This window comes from Oncorhynchus keta, chromosome 11 (genome assembly GCF_023373465.1).
Source record: "Oncorhynchus keta strain PuntledgeMale-10-30-2019 chromosome 11, Oket_V2, whole genome shotgun sequence".
Classification (NCBI taxonomy): domain Eukaryota; kingdom Metazoa; phylum Chordata; class Actinopteri; order Salmoniformes; family Salmonidae; genus Oncorhynchus; species Oncorhynchus keta.
The window spans coordinates 30,051,466-30,068,661 of NC_068431.1; the positions used below are offsets into that span (position 1 = coordinate 30,051,466).

A 17,196-nucleotide genomic window follows, 5' to 3' on the forward strand; every position below is an offset into this window, starting at 1 on the left:
TTTCATAAAAAAAGAGGGGCCTTTTCTTGTGCATTTGTTGTGTGCCGGTGAGTACCCGGCTGTGTAACTTGATAGGGGGCTTCGAGAGGGAATAAGGGAATGTGGGGCTGCAATGGAGCAGAATGCAATACAGGTAAAACCGACACTCACTATATTGTTAAGAAATAAACCGTAATTTTTCTATGCGCACACATGCCGCTTTTACATGTTGACATCGGGAATAAATCTACTATTTTGGTCTTATTTTGATATCAGTTTTGTCGGGTTTCAAGTCTGGAATTTTGTTTAGAATGTAGACTTGATTGTCTTCCTATCAAGCTAACAAGTATTTTGCAATTGCAATTTAGCTGAATGAGTCAACTTTCCAGTGGAGAAAATAGCTCGCTATGATATTGAAAGCCCCAAATTTCGCTAACAGGATTTTACGATTTTATTTACCAGCGTTTGCAATGTAATTCAACTTCAATATTTCTATATTTTCTTCCTGTTAATGATTAATTTATTTTGTGTCGTGTCGACTACCTACGTTTTCTACCCCCACATTAAAGAACGTTTTTATCTGACGATTCGACAATATTAAGATTTTGTTTTTCAACTAAATCAATGGTGTAATTTAACCGTGTTTTGAGTAATTCGAAAACAAATATCTTACATTTACAGTGACGTGATATTAAAGATGATAACATCGATGCAACTAGGTGGAACAATGTATTTATCGAACAAATAGCCAACATATGGATAGTAAAAAAAAAACGACGTTATGTCTCGGGTGTATTTGGTATGGAAAAATGGAATGAGGATTTTCGTGATGGAAATCGCTGTACTTTTTACTTGAAATTGTGAGGATTATTTTTGATTGTATCATACCAGGCCTACAAAAATGCACAGGATGAATTTGTTTCTGTCGAATTGAAAGACTTCAATAACAATAAACCTACATTGGTTTGATATTTAATATCAGAAATATTAAAGTTATATCATGATGGTATTTAAATTATAGGCCTAGCAAGCATAGTTTTCTCTACATTAATATTATATGTCCCTCGGATCCTCCTCTGTTCTAAATAAATCCAATAATGTACGTTTGTACCCCTTAGAATGTTGTAATAGTGTGTAAACGATCATTTGTATATTATGATATCCAAGGTCACATTATGTTCTTTTGCAGATAGAGCACATTTTATTTTAGTTCCTCTCTTCCTGGAACAGCAGTGCCAATCTAAAGCCATCACGAGCATTGACGTAATCAAATCAGTTGGTTAGTGTTTCTATTTAAAAATCCACTTTAAAAAATGAAAACCCAGTCTTTTATACTTTGTTGCTTTACTGTAGAATCAAACTTATTTAATTTTCACCACTAGTTGGCCAAGTGATCAACGTGTTCTGTTCCTGCTACACTAGGTAGGGGACGGGGTTGCCCACAAGAGGGTGGGGTGAGGACCAGGGGTGCGAATTTGAGACGTTTCCGCATTTAGGCGTCTGGGCTGGGCCCTATAATAGGCCTACAGGGGTGTTAATTTTAGAAGATCCTGAACAAAGATAATGGACCAATCTATTATTTTTTTTTTTTGTAGATTAGGCCTTAAGAGTTAAAAAATAAAATAAAAAATACTTTATATAAATTAAACATTATTACAGCAAGTTTCTTCATAGTTTTGGATGAATCACCATTTTTTTTGTTTGTTTTTGCATAGATAAATTGTAGAATTTTTATTTTATACCCATCCAAAAAAAACTATAGAATATGCATGGAGGCCCATATCTATGAGTTGCCTACTAAGTAGATTAATACTTTGGAATGTGTTTTGGTGCATGGTAATGCTAAAGTGGCATGATGCCAGAGTGGCGAGCAGAAGGGCACTGTATTTAGCCATGGTAATTTATGGCCACTTGCAGCGAGGTCACTCACACATAGAGACATAGACTGTGCAAACTATACTGAACAAAAATATAAATGCATTTTGTAAATTGTTGGTCCTATATTTCATGAGCTGAAATAAAAGGTCCCAGAAAATTTCCATAAAAACAAAAAGCTTATTTCTCTCAAATGTTTTGCACAAATTTGTTTACATCCCTGTTTGTGAGCATTTCTCCTTTGCCAAGATAATCTATCCACCCGACAGATGTGGCATATCAAGAAGCTGATTAAACATCATGATCATTACACAGGTGCACTTTGTGCTGGGGACAATAAAAGGCCCCTGTAAAATGTGCAATTTTGTCACACAACACAATGCCAAGATGTCTGAAGTTTTGAGGGAGTGTGCAATTGGCATGCTGACTGCAGGAGTGTCCAACAGAGAATTTAATGTTAATTTCTCTACCATAGGCCACCTCCAATGTTGTTTTAGAGAATTTGGCAGTACTTCCAAACGGCCTCACAACCGCAGACCAAATCTAAACACATCAGCACAGGAACTCCACATCCGGCTTCTAAGCCTGCAGGATCGTCTGAGACCAGCCACCCTGACCGCTGAGAAATACTCCTCAGTTCCATGTATGTAATAAAGCCCTTTCTTGGGGGAAAAACTCATACTGATTGGCAGGGCCTGGCTCCCTAGTGGGTGGGCCTGGCTCCCAAGTGGGTGGGCCTGTGCCCTCCCCAGCCCACCCATGGCTACATCCCTGTCCAGAAATCCATAGATTAGGGCCTTGTTTATTTCATTTGACTGATTTCCTTATATGAACTGTAACTCAGTGAAATTGTTGCATGATGATTTGATTTGATTTATTTTTGTAAAGTGCATTTGGAAAGTATTCAGACCCCTTGACTTTTTCCACAATGTTTTACTTTACAGCCTTATTCTAAAAGGGATTTTTTAAAATCATTGTCAATATACACACAATACCCCTTAATTGGCAGCGATTACAGTCTGGAGTCTTCTTGGGCATGACGCTGCAAACCTGGCACATTCATTTGGGGATTTATAATATAATAATAATATATGCCATTTAGCAGACGCTTTTATCCAAAGCGACTTACAGTCATGTGTGCATACATTCTACGTATGGGTGGTCCCGGGGATCGAACCCACTACCCTGGCGTTACAAGCGCCATGCTCTACCAACTGAGCTACAGAAGGACCACTTTCCCATTATTCTTTGCAGATCCTCTCAAGCGCTGTCAGGTTGGATGGGGAGTGTCGCTGCACAGCTATTTTCAGGTCTCCAGAGATGTTTGATCAGGTTCAAGTCCGGACTCAAGGACATTTAGACTTGTCCCGAAGCCACTCCTGCGTGGTCTTGGTTGTGTGCTTAGGGTCGATGTCCTGTTGAAAGGTGAACCTTCGCCCCAGTCTGTGGTCCTGAGCGCTCTGGAGCAGGTTTTCATCAAGGTTCTCTGTGCTTTTCTCCATTCATCTTTCCCTTGATCCTGACTATTCTCCCAGTCCCTGCAGCTGAAAAACATCCCCACAGAATGATGCTGCCACCACCATGCTTCACAGTAGGGATGGTACCAGATTTCCTCCAGACATGATGCTTGGCATTCAGGCCAAAGAGTTCTGTATTGGCTTCATCAGACCAGAGAATCTTGTTTCTCCTTCATGTGCCTTTTACTGAGGAGTGGCTTCCGTCTGGCCACTCTACCATAAATGCCTGATTGGTTTAGTATTGCGGAGATGGTTGTCCTTCTGGAAAGTTCTCCCCTCTGTCAGAGTGACCATCAGGTTCTTGTTCACCTTCCTGACCAAGGCCATTCTCCCCTGATTGCTCAGTTTGGCCTTGTGGCCATCTCTAGGAAGAGTCTTGGTGGTTCCAGACTTCTTCCATTTAAGAATGATAGAGGCCACTGTGTTCTTGGGGACCTTCAATAGAGTAGAAATGTTGTGGTACCCTTCCTCAAATCTGTGCCTCGACACAATCGTGTCTCGGAGCTCTACGGACAATTCCTTCGATTTTGCTCTGACATCCACTGTCAACTGTGGGACCTTTTATATAGACAGGTGTGTACCTTGCCAAATCTTGTCCAATCAATTGAATTTACCACTGGTGGGCTCCAATCAAGTTGTATAAACATCTCAAGGATAATCAATGGAAACTGGATGCACCTGAGCTCAATTTCGAGTCTCATAGCAAAGGATCTGAATACTTATCTAAATAAGCTATTTCTGTTGTTTTTTTAAATATACATTTGCAAACATTTCTGAACCGGTTTTCGCTTTGTCATTATGGGGTATTGTGTGTAGATTAATATATATATATATATTAATGACAATTTAAAAAAATATATTTAATCAATTTGAGGATAAGGCTGTAACGTAACAAAATGTGGATAAAGGGAAGGGGTCTGAATACTTTCCAAATGAGCTGTACATATTAACTAATGTTGATAAATGGGGAGTAATACAGGTCTTTGCCAAGAACATTGGGTAGAATCTGAAGGTGTATGTTCATGGCCAAATTAATAATTTGTGTAATGTGAAGGGGTGTCTGTGTAAGGAGTTGTGTTTTATTGTCAGATTGTACACATCGATGGGATAAAAATTTAAATTATGCTTTCCTTGTCTGTTACAGACATTTGTGAGGGGCACTAATTAGTTGTACTAATAAAACTAAGTATTTTATGTTTAAATGTATTTATATAGTAGATGTCAGTTGGGCTGTACAAGACATAGTCACATGATTATTGCTCCCAGTATAATTGCAGAAAATAAATGGTGACAGTACACATGGTTTTGCTGTTAAATGAAAGCAGCTTATAATAGAGAAATTAACATACAGCTCTGGTGGACATTCCTGCAGTCAGCATGCCCCCTGTATATAGCCTCACTATTGTTATTTTACTGCTGCTCTTTAATTATTTGTTACTTTTATTTCTTATTCTTATTTTTTTTGTAGTTTTTACTGCATTGTTGATTAAGGGCTTGTAAGTAAGCATTTCACAATACCTGTTGTATTTGGCGCATGTGACAAATAACATTTTATTTGAATTGCACACTCCCTCAACATGAGACATCTGTTGCATTGTGTTGTGTGACACAAGTGCACATTTAGTGGCCTTTAATTGTCCCCAGCACAAGGTGCACCTGTGTAATGATCATGCTTCTTCATATGCCACCCCTGTCAGGTGGATGGATAATCTTTTTCAAAGCAGAAATGCTCACTAACGGGTGTAAAAAAATGTGTGCAAAATTTGAGAGAAATAAGCTTTTTGTGCATATGAAACATTTCAGGGATCTTTTTATTTTAGCTCATGAAACCAACACTTTACATTTTGCGTTCATATTTTTGTTCAGTGTAAATTATGGTCCAAGGTTGACTCAAATCACATGCCTAGTCATATTGAACAGACAGGAATGGTTATATGACTCTAACCGTTCTTTCTTTTTTTGTGAAAATTGCTGTCAGTGGTTAGGTGCTCCCTCCTGCCTGCGTGGATCCTTTGCCTTCTATAAGTCAGTGAGCTGTGAGGCCTTGGCCGGGGCCCCTGCACTGGTCTGGAAACTGGGGGAGTTCTACTATGTCCGCTGTGGCCCCCAAGAACCTGTTTGCATTGCTGAGGTACGACTTCCCATAGCTCCGTTAGTTAGCGCATGATACTTCCGTACCAGGGTGTATTCAGGGTGGTGAAATGTGTAAAACGTTGCAGATGGATACATAATCATTTGTTCTTCACTGATTTCTACCTGATTTTGAGCAGTCTGTAATGTTGCAACCTCCTTAACAAGACCCAGAGTTTTGAGTTTCATTCCTTCTTGTCACGTTCTGATTACGTATTAATTGTAAGTCGCTCTGGATAAAATCATCTGCTAAATAACTATGTATTTCTTATTTCAGGTGACTTTACTGTGGGAGGACCTGGCCCAACGCCATCTACTGGCCAGCTCCAGACTCTACTTCCTCCCTGAGGATACTCCCAAGGGCAGGACCAGAGAGCATGGAGAGGTTAGGGGGGGCCACTGAGCTCTATATTATAGACATCATTTGTGGGCAACCAAGGGGTGTGGGCCTGGTGTTTCCTCCCAAGGTTTCTTTTTTTTGGTTCTGATTCATTCAAAATATTTATTTTTATAGCAAGAATGAATCGATATCATTTAGGAATTTTCAATCATTTTCACAACTGCTATTCAAATCTACATTACTGTAAACACTGAATGTGGGTGTCATTTTCTCTGTTCAACGTAGAAGTACTTAGAATCACACAAAATTACAGTCCTTATCTGTCATTGCTAGACTAGTATGTCATACACAGCATAACTCATGAAAGGACATACTGTATTGTGCAAGATCATATGTTGCTTGGGTTGACGTAATAATGGATTGTGTGTGCCTGGCATTTAGCCGACTTGTTTAACCACCGATAACTTTAAGAGGGAATCCTTAGATTGTTGTGTCACTTCTCCCCTCATTCAAGTGAAACATTTTGTTATTATCCTAGACAATTCATGTGTTGTTAAATGCATTTTCATTCAAGTTGTTTTTTTAAACTTTCAGTTTTAATAATGCACAAGTATGGCAAAGACTAGTTTCATGAGATGTATTTATTTTCCCAGGTGGTTGTTGCTGTGATGTAAATAATGAGTTATGAATCCCAGATTTTCCAAAGTTGTTTCCTATTTCGCTACAGTCCTATGTTAATAACAATGTGTTGGGAGGAGTAGGAGGTCTGATGGCTCCTCATGTGCCACAGGCTATTGGCACTCTGACTTATATCATGTGAAGTATTTCCTTGAATCTTAAAATGTTTGGTGGCCCTTTCTTTTACGGTATGCACCAATTTAAAGTGTGTGTGTGTGTGTGTCAGGATGAGGTGTTGGCCGTCTCGAAGAAGATAGTGGTGCGGGTGGAGGATCTGGTGAGGTGGACCTGTCCTGAACCTCCAGGATGGAAAGGAGGAAGCCAGAAGTCCAGCGAGACCAACAGTCCTCACAAACATACCCCCATCATTACCAATGGACCCCCAACATCAATCGAAGAGAAGGGTGAGCGTCTGGGGGTCAAGGTGCTCAGTTACCCCCAGTACTGCCGCTTCCGCTCCCTCCAGAGACGCATTCAGGACGGGGTGGTGTTGGGGCTGCAGGGTCCCCATCTGCTGGCCCTGGGGGGGATCAGGGTGGCCCAACACAACACCCAGGTCCTCTACTGCAGGGACACCTTCAACCACCCCACCCTGGATAGCAATACCAGTGTCTGGACACAGCTGGGTGAGTGGCTGGCTGGTGGAACTTGATCTCTCTATGTTGATGAACTGTAAATGTGGCCATTGTGTGGCCATTGCCAAAGTGATTTGATTTTGTAAATCTAATTGGGCAATGGAATCTAAAATGTGATGACAAAGACCTTTTTATGAATTAATGGCAGATCCAAGTGTTATCTTATTGACTGACTAATTTACTGTATGTTGTGGACATAATGTGCTGAAGTTATGGGATATACAATATTTTTTTGAGGCCCATGCTTCTCTTATTTGGAATTCGGGTGAAATGTGTGTCCCGTTCCCAGGATGCACCTCCCTCAGCTTGAAGGGGCGACCCCTCAAGAGAAGAGGAAGGCCAGAAGGCCAGAAAGCTGTGGAGCCACCAGCCCTCAACCAATCAGAGTCCTGGATAGAAAGAATAACGGTACAATTAGTTTTGTTCTATAAAGTTTTGCTATGGCTACATACCAACTTCATCCAGTTACTTTCAGATGTCTTATTATTAACCTCATATTCACTTAAAAATCACTTTATCCTAGTAATTACCTTGAGTTTTTTTGTTATGAAATGCATCACAACACACTATTTATGCCAAGTAGTTACTATTCTTAGAAATAAAAATTCCACATAATTTGTTAATGGACACTAACTGAAATGGGACTGTTATAAAAAGAAATGGGACTGTACAGCATAACCACATGTAGTATGGTGAAAACATTATGTATCCTGTAGGAGAATGTGGTGGGCAGTGAGGAGATGCAACGTGAAGAGGGCTGTCTCCCCCACCCTGAGGAGCAGATGTTCCTGGATCAACTCTACTGCTACATGGAGCGCTGCGGCTCACCCATCAGCAAGGTGCCCAACCTCGGCTTCAAGAAGAGTGAGTCACTCACTGATGACTTCATCAACAACCATTAATATCCATACCAAAGACTTTGAATACAAAGTGCGTTTTCCCTATGGAACTAAATAAAATGTTCCCACCATGTGGTTATGTATTTGAACAAGCTGTTTATCTGTCAGTGATGTAATCCAGACAGTCAAAGTCACAGCTCTTAGGACCTATGGTATGTTTTAACACTCTTACCTGTGTGTGTCCACAGTTGACTTGTTTGTCATGTACTCTATAGTCAAACAGTTGGGGGGCCATGAGAGGGTGAGTAGTGAAAGCCCTCGTTCTTTATCAGCCACATATCTTATACAATAGTGGATAGATTGCAATGTCTGAGCAAATTACTTAGAACCATTTATAAAAATATGTAATTGTCTAAAAAATGCTTTTAAACTCTTTACCATCTGTCCTGTAGGTGACGTCCCAGCGTCTGTGGAAGAAAGTGTATAATGAACTAGGAGGATGCCCGGGCAGCACCAGTGCTGCCACCTGCACCAGGAGGCACTATGAGAGGTAAGACCGGAACACTGCTGGTGCCAGACTAGTTTACATTGTGCCCCACCTAAAGTATGTATATTCTTCTTGTGACAAAAGGTAACCATGTGCACAACTATTACCCGTGCTTCAGCTGTGAGAAACACTGAGTCAGGGCTGAAACTATTCATACATTTTTTCAAAAGATCGTAGTTCTAGAATGATGCCGTTAATGTACTTGATGGGAATCACCAGCAGTTGAGGCTTCTTGGCCTTGGTGTTTCCTTACAAAACTTGTTTTTCATTCTGAAACTTTTGGATTTGTGTGTTTCCCTCAGGCTGATTCTTCCTTACGAGGAGCACAGAAATGTAGGTGGTGCAGAACTAAAACTCCCAGCATTCTCTGGGCATACCCGAGTTATGGCGATGAGTGGGAGGAGACCGCTGGTGAAGGGGAGAGGAGCAGAGGCCAACCAGGAGAAGACTGTAACTCCTACCCCTCCAGTGAGTCTGTCTGCTAATCTCTCACTCTACATACAGTTCATCATTTTTGACTTGCTCAGTACATGTCAGTCATTTGATATTTAATATGCAATTCATCACTCGTTATGTCTTGTTTTGATCTGAATCTAATGTAAATTAATGTATGAGTGTATTCTATGATCTTATAGAGACTAAAATGAGAATTCCTCATGTATGGCATCTCTCTCACTAGACCATTTCTCCAGACGGTGTGGTGGTAGTGAAGAGAGGCCGTGGTAGACCTCCAGGCAAAAAGAACCAGGTCAAACTCCTAGTCTCCAAGGCCATTCCAGTGATCCTGTCTCCGCCAGCTAAACCTAGCCTGGACCTCGGGGCCCAGCCCCCTCTCCAGGCCCCCTCTCTCGAGTCCCTGTCTGTGTTCCAGGGGCTAAACATGGCCAACCTGCCACTAACCCCAGACCTGTCTCCCATCTCTGCCCCCTTCCTCCTGCCCAAAACTGAAAGGGAGGTAAAGATGGAGAACTGGGATTCTCCAGCACCATCACCCACTCTGTCTCCTGCCACTTTCTTGCCTGCTCTCCCCAGGCTCCACACAGGGGGGTCCTTCGAAGGGTTCAGCCCCACTAAAGGCCTCTGTACCCTTGATCTCTTTAGGAGCCAACTGGGCCTCACTAGCCTGGACACCCCTGGTCTAACCCCCCAGAACCCTGCCTCCCACCAGCCCTCCAGCCTTTACCTCCAGGCCAAGACAGGGAACCCAAACACCACCCTTCTCAATGGGAACCAGCCCCACCCACAGTCTCACCATCAGTCCCACCACCAGTGCTGGGGGTGCAGGCTGGATGAGGAAGCCCAGAGGGGGGGTAGGAGCAGCACCAGGGAGGTCCGTAGCAGCAGGCCTCCCCTGCCCCCTCTCCGGGTCCTCCCCCTGGATCTGGACTGCGGCCTGCAGGTGCGCCAGCTGATGCGTACGCATTTGGGCTCGGCCCAGCTCTACTCTATCACCAAGCGGCTGTCGGAGGTCTTAGCCCAGGACCTGAGTAGCAAGCCACATCTGTCTGTCACCCCTCCCCCAGAGCAGGCCCTGCCCCTCAACCTCAGCAAGTGCTCCACCACCAAAAGATCTGCCGTTGATGAAACTGACTACAGGATGTCTTCAGGGGATCAGGATAATGGTGACTCCACACTCCCCTTTGCTAAAAGTCGTAGAGTGGAGTCGTGTGATGAGGCTGAGGACTTGAGCTCACCCAGCAGGGCCAGAGCATTCCTCCTGGAGCTGCCGCAGCAGACCACTACCAGCCCAGACACCTCTACTACACCTACCCAGTTTTTCCTCACCAAGTCTGGGGAGGCCTGGGGAGACACCCCCCTGGAGAACCAGGGCAGGAATTCTGACTCTGAGCCAGCAATCCAGGTGAAGGTGGAAGAGGACCTGAGGGAGAGCAGCTTGGTGGAGCCTGAGGGAGACTGCTCTGTAAGGACAAAGCAGGCGAAAGTGGAAGAGGGAGAAACTGTAATGATGGATAGGGAAGAAGAGAAGATTGACGAGGTTGAAACCGTTATCATTGAGGATGGTGTACAAACTCAATCAGAGAAAGATGAGATGGAGGGGAGGAAACTAGAGAGGATAGAAAAACAGTGTAATACCATAAAGATGGGCGGCGGCATATCAGAGATTATGAAGGGGACTGAGGATTCCTTAGCCCACTCTGCCAGTGACTCTGGGGGCCAGCAGGTGCCAATGGATGATGAGGAGATGGAATGTGATGTTGAGGCATCTATCAAAGGGCTGCCCAGTCCTAACCTACCCCCAACCCAGGCCCAGCCAAGCTGCCTGAACACCTGCACACAACCTCAACTGCACATAACATACTCATGACCAACACCAACAATCACTACACCACTCTACCTTATGGGAGGATACTCTCAAACACACAATCAAAGATGAATCCTATAAACTCTGTAACGACTCACACACAGACTTTGAAACACTGCCATTGCCTTTAGATGACACCATTATATTGTTCTGTATAGTACTATGCATCATACAACTTTCGTGCTTCCAACTTTATTACACAAAAATTAGAGTGCAGAGGTTTTTACAACAATCCACCAATTTCCTGAAAAGGATTGGATAAAAGATGTGCCTTAAAGCTGTTGTGCTCTGATTTCTAGTCATTCACACAGTACAACAGCCAGGGGTGTATTCATTGCCAAATGGGACGAAATGGGAAGGGACCCATCTGAATTTGTACAATAGAAACTAGTTGTCATTGCAAACCATTTTTCCATTGTGAAATGCTTTGCTACAATGTGCACTAATGAATACACCCCATGAAACAGTGTTTGAGTCCTATATGTACTTCCTGTTTGCAAATCTTTAACACTGACAGGATTTGCACACCTACTGTACTTGTTCATTTTTTTTCTTTCTTTTATGAGGCAGTCATTTATGAATATTTCCTCTGATGCCAATTTTGATGTATTTTAATGTTTGTCTAGTTTAGAGAAACAATGCTGACACCACTTGATGTTTTTAGTCCTTGGTGCCTTGATCAGAGTTTGACCCCAGTAAGTCTGTCAGACAGTTGGTATGTTGTGTATGGATCTGGGGTGTACTCTGATCTGATTTGGAGTAGCAGGGGAATTCTATTGACTACAAGAACCAAAGGCCTTTCATAACTCGTTCAATAGAGAGAGTACACGTTTTCAGTAGTGCTTTATAGATTTTTCTCAATTATTTTAAAGATGTATCCCTGTTTGATATATCTGGATCAAAAATTGGAGCTATTTGTGGTTCATCCTGTTAGTGTTGAGTGTCTATCCTCATTGCAGCCTGATGTATTTCTTTATGTATAAAATGGGCAGCGTTCCTTTGAAAGGGCCACATTGGGTGAGTAGGCAAAATGTTCTAGTTGAGCTACACATAATTTTGGTGTGATAAGTTCCTCATCGAGTTGAATAGGGTTTAGGTATTTAGTTAAATTATTGTTTGTGTAGCTTTTTGATGTTATTTTGATCATTTAGAGTTTAAGATAAAATGTTTACATTCAATAATGCAACTAATAATATTAAGTTGGTTTTGTATCTTTAGTGCTTTGCAGATGGTCAGACTGGTACTGTGTTAGAGTTGGTTCACACTATACCTACTTCTGGAATGAGAACAAGAGTCTATCTTCATTCAACTATGGTGGACTTAAAGAGAATCTCTGCTACGTTTTTATACTTTTTAGCCAGTAGTTCTGAAAGTAGCACTTATGAGCCAAAAGTAGTCCCGGAAGATTGCGTACTACGTTACATTTGCAGATATGTGCGACACTTCATTGCTCACACTCACTCTCTCTCTATTAATCTCACTCACTGAGCTGTTGTGCCCACCCTGCAACCTCATTGGAGAACACTGGGCATGCCTATTCCTAGCTGTCACATTGCTAACGGGCTAGCCCACTAGAAATGTTGTGGCTAATTGAGGTAAAACTGTAATTCTGCTCATAAATTATGCATGTATGAACTACACATTGACACATCCATCCCAAAGCGGGAGGATTACAAAATAATTTCTTAGTTGCCAAAGTACCAGAGAATGTCTTTAAACTATTGTTAGAAAAAGAAGACATAGCATATGGAATTGATTTCCAGTTGACTCCGATCTACTGTCCCCCCCCCCCTTTATTACTTGAACAACTGCTACAGAGTTAATGTCATGTAGTTATATCTCTATTTAAACCTGTGTATCATTTGAGCTCATCTTGCTCATGGCAGACATCAGTCTCTGGTATTCCTGTCATTGCATGTGAGAGTAAGACCAGTGCACATCTTGACTCCTGTACTCTGACAATTGATAATATGGTAATTTCAACCATTTTTGTTTTAACACTGTATATTTATATTAAAGATGTATCTGTTAACAGGTGGGGGTTACAGATTTGTGTATGAGTGTATATGTATTTTAGGGGTGTTTTTTTTTTTTTTCAGACACCGATTAAGTCTAATCCTGTACTAAAATCTGTTTCTTGGAGATTTTCCATTGATCTTGTGTTTTAGTCCAGGACTAGGTTTAATCTATCTGGGAACCACCCCTACTGTATGAAAGTCTCTTTCACGAGGCATGATGTATAGAGACCTGCAGTTTCCTAAAATGACTACTAGATGGAGACAACACCAGCACTGTCCTATGACAGGCCTGGCGAGGCATTCTACAGCCCTAAAGGGGAGGAAGGATACTCTATGCTAGCCTACAGAAGAAGTAAGTGCTGAGTTTGCTTCAGAGCTAACAGATCAGTGCAGATACATTCCATCATTTAACAACCCAGAGATCTTGAATAGATATGAGCTTCAGAGGGCCATGCACTTGGGCATGTGTCAAAATGCCGACCTTCGGCTATAATTTGACAAAGTGTAATGGTAACTGCTAGGCCTACATGTGTCAGGAATCACAAACCATTTACTGAGACCTTCCAGAAAAATGGATGTGTGTTTAGGGGACAAGCCAATCTTATTAAACATATAAAATGTGCTTTCAGTAGCCTAGTCTTGCTTTATTGTATTGTTCATCCTCCCCTGTGAATTCATTCAATATCCCACAAGCACACAAATACTTCCATACTTTTACATATCAAACACACTGGTTTCTTTTTGATGGAAGCAGCTCCTGTATTCAATGCTTTAGCCAAGCCTGACATTTAGTTAAGAGGAAATTAACACATTCCAGAAGCCACCAGAACATTGCTTTGTTGTGCTAGTTGCCGCTCAGTGAAGAGGTAACTGGAGTTCAGGTCAGGGCAGAGATGTGTTATTGTCTGTTTAGCCATGTCATGGACTGGGGTCACACTTTGTCTTTCTTTCTGTGACCGGGATTGCATGCAGAGAGCCTGGTTGACCTGCATTTTTCCACATGTTTTTGTAGAGTACTGAAATTCCTGTCATTCAGCTGCTATCAGTGGTCTGATTCTGTTTTCCAACTTAAAAAGCTCTCCATGGGTCCAGGCTTCACTGGTCTGGTATGTGGATAGTATTTTTTTTCTTCTTCTGCACAACAAGAAGTTAACCCTTTGGGAGTCATAAATCTTTTTTTCTGTAAGTCTGGCCGCCTTGTCTCGGAGTGAGACACTCAAACAGCACGTTTTTCCTCCACACTTGACCATGGTTGTATTGACTAAAGTAAACACTAAATGCTTTTTGCGTTAACATGTAAATCTCACACTACCTCTTAACTCTTGCACCTTGAACCCACTTAAGATCAGAGCACCTTGCCTCCCTCTAAAAAGAGTGTTTCAAATGAACTCACAAAAAGTTAGCCTTTTATCCTCTCCTTTTGATGTTAGTCTTTGTTCATTATGTGGAAAATAAAGCACAGAAGAATGAATGTCTCACCAAGTGTTTTGTTTTTTTTTCTCCAGGGGGTTGTAACAATGGTCCTTAAGTGCTTATTTGGTGTGTTTTTTGTTTTTCAGCACATCAACCATCTGTCTGTTCCCCATGGCAGCAGAAAGAGAGTGTGTGTTCAGGGGGCCTGTGTCTGAGCAAGACTTTAGGACACCACACAATTGTTTTCCTTTTGGATACTAACACAGTCAGATGTTAGGCTAACTCAGGGATAGGATACAGCCGTGTGTGCATGCCTGCCTATGTGTCAGTTGTAGCAGACCTTTCCAATGATGTGGTCCTCATCCCTCAGACAGAGGAGTTGGCTAAAGCATAAACAAATCACATTTTATTTGTCACATGCTTTGTAAACAACAGGTGTAAACTCTGTGAAATGCTTACTTACGGGCCCTTACCAACAATGCAGAAATAAAGAAATACATAACGAGTAACGATAACTTGGCTATAGACATTGGGGAGCAGTACCGAGTCAATGCGCAGGGGTACGAGGTAATTGAGGTAGATATTTACATATAACTACAAATAAAGTGACTAGGCAACAGGATAGATGCAACAGTGTAACTGTTTATGTGATGAGTCAACAAAGTTGTGCAAAAAGGGTCAATGCAGATAGTCAAATTGCTACCTGGATTAACTATACTGAACTAAAATATAAACACAACATGTAAGTGTTGGTCCCATGTTTCATGAGCCGAAATAAAAGATCCCAGAAATGTTCCATTTGCACAAAAAGCTTATTTCTAAAAACCATTGTGCACAAATTTGTTTACATCCCTGTTAGTGAGCATTTCTCCTTTGCCAAGATAATCTATCCACCTGACAGGTGTGGCATATGAATAAGCTGATTAAACAGCATGATCATTACACAAGTGCACCTTGTGATAAGGACATTAAAAGGCCACTAAAATGTGCAGTTTTATCACACAACCCAATGCCACAGATGTCTCAAGTTTTGAGGGAGTGTGCAATTGGCATACTGACTGCAGCAATGTCCACCAGAGCTGTTGCCAGACATTTGAATGTTAATTTCTCTACCATATGTCGTCTCCAACATGGTTTCTGAGAATTACGTATTCAGTGTATTTAGCAGTCTTATGGCTTGGGGATAGAAGCTGTTCAGGGTCCTGTTGATTCCAGACTTAAATAAAAAATACAATAAAAAGTAACACAATAAAATAACAATAGCGAGACTATATACAGGGGGTACCGGTAGATAGAGGTAAAGTGACTATGCATAGATAATAAACTGGGTCAATGCAAATAGTCCAGGTGGCCATTTGATTAACTGTATAGCACTCATGGCTTTGGGGTAGAAGCTGTTAAGGAGCCTTTTGGACCTAGACTTGGCGCTCCGGTACCACTTGCCGTGCGGTAGCAGACAGAACAGTCTATGACTTGAGTGGATGGAGTCTTGGCCCCAGGGATGTACTGGGCACTACGCACTACCCTCTGTAGCCCCTTGTGGTCAGATGCCAAGCAGTTGCCATACCAAGTGTTGATGCAGCCAGTCAAGATGCTCTCAATGGTGCAGCTGTAGAACTTGTTGAGGATCTGAGGGCCCATGCCAAATATTTTCAGCCTCCTGAGGGGAAAGAGCCTTCTTCACGACTGAGTTGGTGTGTGTGGACCATGATCGATCCTTAGTGATGTGGACACAGAGGAACAAAGTTTTCAACCCACTCCACTACAGCCCAATTGATGTGAATTGGGGCGTGCTCTGCCCTCTGTTTCCTGTAGTTCACGATCAGCTCATTTGTCTTACTGACGTTGAGGGAGAGGTTGTTGTCCTTGCACCAAATGGCCAGGTCTCTGACCTCCTCCCTATAGGCTGTCTCTTTGTTGGTGATCAGGCCTACCACCGTTGTGTCGTCAGCAAACTTAATGATGGTGTTGAAGTCGTGTGCGGCCACGCAGTCGTGGGTGAACAGGGAGTACAGGAGTGGACTAAGTACGCACCCCTGAGGGGCCACCGTGTTGAGGGTCAGTGTGGCAGATGTATTGTTGCCTACCCTCACCATCTGAAGTTAGGAAGTCCAGGATCAAGTTGCAAAGGGAGGTGTTAGTCCCAGGGTCCTTAGCTTAGTGATGTTCTAGCGAAACAGTCCTCTAGTCTAGCATCCGCTTCATTGGACCACTTTTGCATTGAGCGTGTGTGGAGTAAAGGTGATCTAGAGTTTTGCCGCCTCTAGTTGCACAGGTGACATGCTGGTAGAAATTAGATTAAATGGATTTCAGTTTCCCTGCATTTAAAATCACCGGCCACTAGGAGCGCCGCCTCTGGATGAGCATTTTCTTGTTGCTTATGACCCTATACAGCTTGTTGAGTGCGGTCTTAGTGCCAGCATCGGTTTGGAGTGGTAAATGAAAAGCTACAAAAATATAGATAAACTCTTGGTAAATAGTATGGTCTACGGCTTATCATGAATTATTCTAATTCGGACAAGCAGAACCTCGAGACTTCCTTAATATTAGAGATCCCACACCAGCTGTTGTTAACAAAGACACACACCTCCCCCTTGAGCTTACACGAGGCTGCTGTTTGATCCTGCCAATGCATAGAAAAACCAGCTAGATGTGTATTATCCATGTCCTTGTTCAGATATGACTCCGAGAAACATAGGATATTACAGTTCTTCAGGTCCCATTGATAGGATAGTCTCGAATGGAGCTCATTCAGTTTGTTCGCCAATAGAATGGAGGGTAGAGGCGGAGCCTGTAAAACAGCAGCTGTCCATTGCAGCCCCATTCTGAGTAGTGCAGTTCTGGGACCAGAGTACTAGAGTGAAGATGTGAGTTGGAACGAAAGCCTTTTGTCTTTCCACCT

At 42.3% G+C, this 17,196-nt stretch overlaps 1 protein-coding gene across 1 annotated transcript; it reads left to right on the forward strand.

Moving 5' to 3' along the window:
• Positions 1–18: 18 nt before the first annotated feature.
• Positions 19–12,895, forward strand: LOC118390049 (AT-rich interactive domain-containing protein 5B-like). The gene is made up of 10 exons (XM_035780207.2): positions 19–133; positions 5,350–5,502; positions 5,779–5,886; positions 6,746–7,145; positions 7,444–7,562; positions 7,871–8,018; positions 8,242–8,294; positions 8,446–8,543; positions 8,843–9,008; positions 9,220–12,895. Exons 1-10 carry the CDS (start codon positions 113–115, stop codon positions 10,864–10,866), a joined length of 2,913 nt encoding a protein of 970 aa, XP_035636100.1. The 5' UTR covers positions 19–112; the 3' UTR covers positions 10,867–12,895.
• The last annotated feature ends 4,301 nt before the right edge of the window (positions 12,896–17,196 follow it).

What these genes read in the sequence shown, in the direction of transcription:
- LOC118390049 (XM_035780207.2), top strand. Translation starts at nt 113, where the DNA reads ATGGAGCAGAATGCAATACAG. An exon ending in ACCAGGAGGCACTATGAGAG is followed by an intron (nt 8,544 to 8,842) that starts GTAAGACCGGAA and finishes TGTTTCCCTCAG; the next exon opens with GCTGATTCTTCCTTACGAGG. An exon ending in CTGTAACTCCTACCCCTCCA is followed by an intron (nt 9,009 to 9,219) that starts GTGAGTCTGTCT and finishes CTCTCTCACTAG; the next exon opens with ACCATTTCTCCAGACGGTGT.